At 38.9% G+C, this 8209-nt stretch overlaps 1 protein-coding gene across 1 annotated transcript in view; it reads right to left on the bottom strand.

The window, feature by feature from the left end:
- Window positions 1-207: 207 nt before the first annotated feature.
- Window positions 208-8209, bottom strand: part of LOC137651241 (protein SpAN-like) — a 47929-nt gene continuing 39927 nt past the window's right edge. Inside the window, exons 8-10 of the mRNA XM_068384467.1 lie at window positions 2815-2898; window positions 2202-2358; window positions 208-1780 (exon numbers count right to left, since the gene is read on the bottom strand). Coding sequence (XP_068240568.1) covers window positions 1525-1780; window positions 2202-2358; window positions 2815-2898 — 497 coding nt within the window. The 3' untranslated portion in view covers window positions 208-1524. The remainder of the gene's footprint in view (window positions 1781-2201; window positions 2359-2814; window positions 2899-8209) is intronic.

Below are 8209 nucleotides of genomic sequence, written 5' to 3' on the forward strand. Positions count from 1 at the left end.
CCTGTTCCTCTTCTTTTGTTAAAGTTTTTATAGTTTATATAGAAAATATTTATTATACTGTTGTCACTGTTCTTAAAATTTTTGTTTTTCCTTGTTTCTTTTCCTCACTGGGCTATTTTCCCTGTTGGGGCCCCTAGGCTGATGGCATCCTGCTTTTCCAACTAGTGTTGTAGCTTAGCAAGTAATAATGATAATAATAATATGAAATACAACTCGGTGAATATTACTTTTATTATGAATACTATGAAAATAATCATATAATCAACTGCAATGTAGACACCGAAATAACTTAGAGCTACAATGATGGAAAAATAAAGAACTACTGAAAGCGGAAAATGATACTTTCCTCCTCTAGCAGTTACCTTGCCAGCAAGTTCCATTCGAGATCAATGAACTATTTTCAGCAAATATATATTTCTAGAGGCTAGTGATTGTTATTAATACAATCTTACAAACTTGATACAGTATTAGACTGATAAGAAATTTAATTCCAAGGTAAACTGTCATACATTTTTTCTTAAATGCTATGGTGATATGTAACTGGATAGATCACTAATAATTCAGCAAGAAATTATAACATACAGCCTACAGATGTAATCTGAGATAGGTAAAAGCTCCGAAGCACAGAATGAAAAAAAGAATAATTACTTCTTTGGGGAATGCAAATCACAAAACACAAATTGAGAAATTTCACATGACTCCTACTGTATAGATCTATAGATGAATGGGCAAATTTCCTTGTAATCAGAGATTGAACCTTTTCACATGATCAGCGTGCAAAGCCCCTCTCCACTCTATTTAGGACTAGTGAGGACCAGTCAATGTTATGGGCCATATAAAAACTCATGGAGAAACAGGTAATGCTTACTGATGACTCAAAAGGTAAAACTATGTAACCCATCCATTAGATTTTTAAAAAAAAGGTACATGCCCCTAACGGAGCCTAGATTCTCTATTTTAGGAAAGAATTGGCCATAAAATAATTACTTTAATTTTAGAAAATCACATATGCTAATGACAGAGTCTAGATCCTCACTGTCTAGAAAGAGTTGACCTTAAAACATTACTTGGATTTAAACAAAAAAAGGACACATGCCAATGACGGAGGGTAGATCCCTCTTTTCTGGATAGACATGACAATAAAAAATGACTTTGATTTCAGAGAAGGACATATATCGAAGACATAGCCTAGATTCCCTCCTTTCTGGAAAGAGATGACAATAAAGATTACTTTAATTTCAGAAAAGGACATATATCGAAGACATAGCCTAGATTTCCCCATTTCTGAAAGAGATGACAATAAAAAATGACTTTGATTTCAGAAAAGGACACATACCAGTGAAGGAGCATAGGTCCCTCCTTTTTGGAAAGAGTTGACCATAAAAAATGACTTTGTCCCCTTATTAGCTCATATTACAGAAAGATCATATTGCAAGTAAAGTTCGTAACATCTGAAGTTATAAAATAAATATTCAAAAGCTTTGATTGTTATATACAGGTACACAAATCAACACAAATTTCGTATCATACAAAGGCATGAATAAAGATAATGGCTAGTAAGGTAATCTGCAGATTGGCAGCAACACCAGCATCAGAACTTTCAGTTGTTGGATTAATTGGGTTTATCGCCTCCGAAACGGATTTCTCTTCCTGCGAAATGAAGGAGACTCTTGCCTTAAAACCTTTCGAATAGGGGCTGTAAGGTGTGTCCAAATACAAGATCATATTTGTAGAGTTGCTCATGATACTCTCTTGACTCTTGATATCAGTTCCACAAAATCTGAGAAAGGACATTTTATATAGTGATTATTATTATCATTATTATTATTATTATTATTATTATTATTATTATTATTATTATTATTATCAGCTAGGCTGTAACCTAGGTTAGAAAAGCAGGATACTAGAAGCCCAAAGGCTCCTACATGGAAAAATAACCTAGTGAGGAAAAGAAAATTCAAAATATAAGGAAATACGGACTTTAGGGATATTTTCTTTTTAAGAATTGCTACTTAGAAATATATGAAATCACTACCATGTCTATTATCAGTTATGTTTATAGCTTTTTCTTTTTTCTTAAACAGGCTGCCTTAAATTTTCAGAATATTGATAAGTCATGGGAATTTGTTTTAGCAGTCCAATCTTGATGAGAATTAGTAATGAAAAAAATTGTAATAATAATTATCAGGATACACACTTACATATTTCCTTCATATTTATCAAAGTCACGTATTTCGAGGAAGGCCGTTGCACATCTCAGAGGACCTGAATCTGTGTACCTCTGAAGGCTGAAGGCTTCAAAGGTTAGTTTCACTATCATTCCAGCAGGTGCTTCGATTTGATACACACACCATGTGTCTAAAATATAGATAATAAATTTATAAGAGAAACAATCTTTCTCTTAGTGAAACAATAAAAAAAATAAACAACAACAATATTTTTAACTGCAATAAGTAGCAACAGCATTATCATATGTAGGAACAAAAAAAAAAAAAAAAGATCATTATCATTATAAATTGTAACAGTATTAGTAGCTAGCAGCTTTTTCCATATCCATAAAACCCTTATAATTGGAATCGCCGCAAATATTCCAGGCAAAATAAGCTCCACCCCCTGGTGACATCATAGCCAATCACATTTCCCGCGTTAGCAGCGGCCACAATACATCCCCTTACAAATTTCAGACTACTAACGCATAATCCCTTTAAGGGGATGTGTTGTCGGAAGACAATATGATTTGTTATGACATCATCAGGGAATGGGGCTTATTCCGCCAGGAATCTCAGCAGTGACTATAGTGACTGTAATACTTACTTATCGGTATAGACTGGGGATAGTTAGGAGATGAAATCTCTGTCTCCTCTGTGATTCTTCGGTTGCAGCTTGGAAGTTCAGCATCTATAAAGAGATGTGTTTCTTACTTGATTATCATTAACACCCCAGTTCCTGTATTTAACCCTACCCACCACTTCTAACCATCTCTCCCTACAGTAGCTGTTTGGTTACTCTCCACTCAGTAAGGGTGTGACAGGGTGCATTTCCTTAGAACAGGATGTAGCAGGAATTCATGTGTAACTTTATTATTATTGTTATTATTATTATTATCATTATTATTATTATTATCATTATTATTATTATTATTATTATTATTATTATTATTATTATTATTACTTGCTAAGCCACAACCCTAGTTGGAAAAGCAAGATGCACCAACAAGGAAAATAGCCAAGTGAGGAAAGGAAACAAGGAAAAATTATATATCTTAAGAACAATGACATATGAATAAATATTTCCTATGTAAACTATGAAAACTTTAACAAAACAAGAGGAAGAGAAACGAGATAGAATAGTGAGCCCGAGTGTACCTACAAGCAAGAGAACTCTAACCCAAGACAGTGGAAGACCATGGTACAGAGGCTATGGCACTACCCAAGACTAGAGAACAATGGTTTGATTTTCGAGTGTCCTTCTCCTAGAAGCGCTGCTTACCATAGCTAAAGAGTCTCTTCTACCCTTACCAAGAGGAAGGTAGCTATTGGACAATTACAGTGCAGTAGTTAACCCCTTGGGTGAAGAACAATTGTTTGGTAATCCCAGTGTTGTCAGGTGTATGAGGAGAGAGGAGAATCTGTAAAGAATAGGCCAGACTATTCGGTGTATGTGTAGGCAAAGGGAAAGTGAACCGTAACTAGAGAGAAGGGTCCAATGAAGTACTGTCTGGCCAGTCAAATGACCATATAACTCTCTATCGGTAGTATCTCAACAGGTGGCTGGTGCCCTGGCCAACCAACTACTACCCGATCTTTATTTTGGTCAGATAATGCAGGGGCTCCCATCACTGGAATTTAATACCTCTTCATATATCCCCGCTACTTGGATGCAAAATATGTTGCTTAAATTTATGTCATCTAATAAAGTAATCTTTCTTGGTGGTGCAGTAGATACTAGCATAAGACTTCATTCCTTCCACACAAGGTTTGAAACTTAATGAGAGTTAACGATTTTTCATTTCTCTTCTAACCTTTATTTTAAGCCCCTCAGTCATAAAAGAAATTTGAAAAAATGCTTAATATTCAAAAAGTTATTTCTAGTTGACTGTGGCTTATAAACTTCAAAATCACCCACACACAGACACATACAACCCCAACACACATATACAGTATATACATATATATTATATATATATATAAAATATATACATATGTATATATATATGTATACACACACACACACACACATATATATATATATATATATATATATATATATATATATATATATATATATATACATACATACATATGTATATGATGTATTATAGCCACGAAAGGAAAAATGAAAAGATTTGATTGGAGTTAGTACCTTCATCCACACAAGACATTATCAAACTCAACAATGAGAATACATATACAAAGACATCGTATTTATACAGAAGGGGATCCAACAGCTGTCAGTTTCTTAATAATTCCGGAGAAATCAGATTTTAGAATTATTAAGAAACTGACAGCTGTTGGATCCCCTACTCCTGTATGAATACGATGTCATTGTTGAGTTTGATAATGTCCTGAGTGGATGAAAGTACTAACTCCAATCAAGTCTTTTCATTTTTCCTTTCATGGCTATAATACATTTTATATTCATCACTTGTCAGTTTTCGTGATTTCTACACATACATATGTATATATATGTATACATACATATATATGATAAATTTTTGCACATTTAAACGTATTTTTTTCATATTTCAAATAAGCCATATATATTAATACATTAAAGTCTGGATTCTCTTAACGACCTCGGGATCAGAGCCCCAGGCGGAATCACCCAAAGACTATAATATCAGACCGGCCGGGATTTGAACCCTGGTCCAGGATATCTGTATGCCAGTGACCATACCACTCAGCCACGAAGAAAGATAAAAGTCAATGACGATTCTTCTGTACATATACCTGTTAAATTCAGGTTTTCTGCACTTAGAATTGAAATCAACCCATCTTCACCATCCCGGCCGGTCTGATATTATAGTCTTTGGGTGATTTCGCCTGGGGCTCTGATCCCGAGGTCGTTAAGAGAATCCAGACTTTAATGTATTAATATATATGGCTTATTTGAAATATGAAAAAAACACGTTTAAATGTGCAAAAATTTATCATTAATCGAATGGCAAGTCCCAAACCTACCAATTTATGCCTGTATCTACTTGTATTGATCTGTTTGAATTTTTGTGACCTTCTTTCACTGAAACTGATGACTTTTGCTATAAAAGCTCGCTGTCTCTCGGTTACAACATAACTGCCCTCCCGCTTTCCCCCCGCACTGCTGTGTCTTATCGTTTGATGATGCCACCCTTCGACACTGACTCTGCTATTAACGCCACACCCCTGAAACTGTTGTCCTTTGCCAGCAGAGAAGCGTGCCGACCAGTTTTGCATCAAGGGCATGACTCAGTCAAGTACCAAATCAGATTACGTTCTCGTGGCAATCCTCGAGGACACTTTCCCTGAAATCTCATATTGGCTATGCAAGCAAAGAGACACGCCAATAACGTGCAATGCCCTCAAATCATACATCCTGGAGTAGTACTTGCCTTCGCCAGCTGCCCACATAGCGAAACTTTTTCACCTCTCTCAACAACCATTGGGTGACCAAAAGGCTTCGCTCACCCTCAGCAAAATAACCAGTATCTCTTGCCTACAACCTGTCTGAGACGGCTCTCCTCGTGAAGTGAATTTACTTTGTGCCCTTTGGGTATGGTGCTTACTCGAAACTTTATGTCCTGCCATCTATGACGTCGATATTTTGCCCATGACGAACCTGATGAACAAAGTCGACACCCTTATGGACAGCCATTTCACCACCTTCCAGACCTCCATCAACGCCTCTACTCCTGACGAAGTGGACAACTATTCAAAATCAACCAAAGCTGACATGCATGCGGTAGGACACAGACGCCCATCCCATGACGTGCCAGATGGGTGACAAAGACGCACACCACCCACCTATGCCACACCTTTCCAGCCACTTACAGACGCCCATCGGCCGCAGTTATGCTACTACCACTCCAATTTCGCGGCTGCTTGGAAGAAATGTGTGAATGGTTGTCAGCGGCAAAAAATGTGCAAGTAGGCCATCGCTTGCAGCGGTAGCCTCACTTGTCACCAATCTTTTCTTTTTACATGACACAAGTACTGTCGTGCAATTTTTGGTAGACATGGGTGCTTGCCAATTTCTTCTGCCAAGACCACTCTCCAGAACAAAACGTAATCTGTCTAAATCTGCCGACATCTACCTGGTAGCTGTCAATGGATCTGCGATACCCACCCATGGTTATGCAACCCTCATATTATCGTATGAAAGCAACAAATATATTTGGAAGTTTCTCGTCCAGACGTCACATTACCAACTGTCGGTGCAGTTTTCCTCTCACATTTCCAACTCCTGTTCGATGTAGCTCACCAACAGTTGGTCAATGCGGATTCGTACTTCTCAATGCCTCTCCAACCCGCCCCCCTCCGACGTCCCTCTCCACATCAGTGCACCCACGGATGCATACGCCCACCTCCTCACATCGTATCCAGAAGTTTTCTGTCGAAAAATGCTTACCGTTCCTGTGAAACACGATATTTATTACCATATCAAGGCAACGGGGACCCCAGTGTTCGCCAGATTCAGACGTCTGGCACCGGATCTTTTGGCAGCCGCTAAACAAACGTTTACCAAAATGGAAGAAATGAGCCTTTGACAAAAGGCCTCAAGCCCATGGTCATCACCCTTACACATTGTCCTGAAGAAAGATGGCTGTCTGCGTCTGTGTGGGGATTACAGATGTCTGAACAAGACCGCCATCACCACCCCCTTTGGTACATACACCTTCAATTACTCCTGTTTTGGCCTTGGGGCCAATTTTTAACTTCTCATGGACGGCATCTTAGGGGACCCCCCTTCTGTGTATGTTATGTGGACGACATACTTGTGTTCTCTTCCTACAAAGAGAAACACCTCCGTTATCTACACATTGTGCTCGACCGCCTACAAAAGAATGACCCACATTCACATCGATGTTGTAGGTTCCCTACCCACATCACAAGGACATCGTTACCTGTCTACTGTCATCGACAGCTTCCCTCGTTGGCCTGAAGTCATTCCCATGGAAACTGCAACATCTGCCTCGTGTACATCTGGCTTACTCTAAGGATGGATAGCAAGGTTTGATATCCCTGAGCATATCACTTCCGACAAGGGTACCACTTTCACCTCTCAATTGTTGACATCATTAGCGAATCTACTGGGTATCACCCTTCATCAGACAACCACATACAACCCTGATGCAAAACGTATGGTTGAACATTTTTACCGCACCTTCAATGTCCCGCTGTAAGGACTCCAAATGGTTTACCCAGCTTCCCTGGGTCCTCTGGGACTAAAGACTACTTCTAAAGACGCCCTGGATATCTTGTCCATTGAAATGGTGTATGGCAACCCGGTAGTCGTCCCTGCCGAATTTTTTTCCGTCTGCAACCTCCTCCAACAATCTCCAGCACTTACGTCACATTGTGGGAAAATTTACTCCATGCCATCAGACTTAAAAGCCCCCAGCTAAACCCCACATACCGACGGATCTGTACTCGGCTATGCACGTTTTCTTACGCAACGACACTGTTAACCCCCCTCCCCCCTTACACATGCCCTCTTCTCGTGATCCGTCATACCGCGAAAGCATTTCTCTTCAACATGCGTGGCAAAGACTGGGCCTCCATTGATCGCCTAAAACCTGCATATCTCCTGCCAGATGACCAGCCTACAGTATACCTCTCAAGAGCAGGGTATGTCTTTTTTATGGGGAGTCATGTACTGCACGTGTATCACACACGCTCGTACACTGTAACGGTAGTTCTTTTTTTTTTTTTTTTATCTTTTTTAGTGCATTGTTATCGCTCTTCCCTCGCACTGATAGCCTGTTCATGCCTGTATCTACTTGTATCGATCTGTGACCTTTCACTGAAACTGTTGACTATTGTTATAAAAGCTCGCTGTCTCTGTTGCTTAAAGTCAGTTGCATTCACAAAAGTCTTTCAGTTACAGCCTAACTGCTCGCCTGCACGCTAGATAGTCTCTCCACTTCTTCGGACTTGATTTCCATCCGAAACAAAATATCTTTATATATAATGAATTTTTCACGCTTGAGAGAGAGAGAGAGAGAGAGAGAGAG

Source organism: Palaemon carinicauda, chromosome 12, assembly GCF_036898095.1.
Source record: "Palaemon carinicauda isolate YSFRI2023 chromosome 12, ASM3689809v2, whole genome shotgun sequence".
Lineage (NCBI taxonomy): Eukaryota > Metazoa > Arthropoda > Malacostraca > Decapoda > Palaemonidae > Palaemon > Palaemon carinicauda.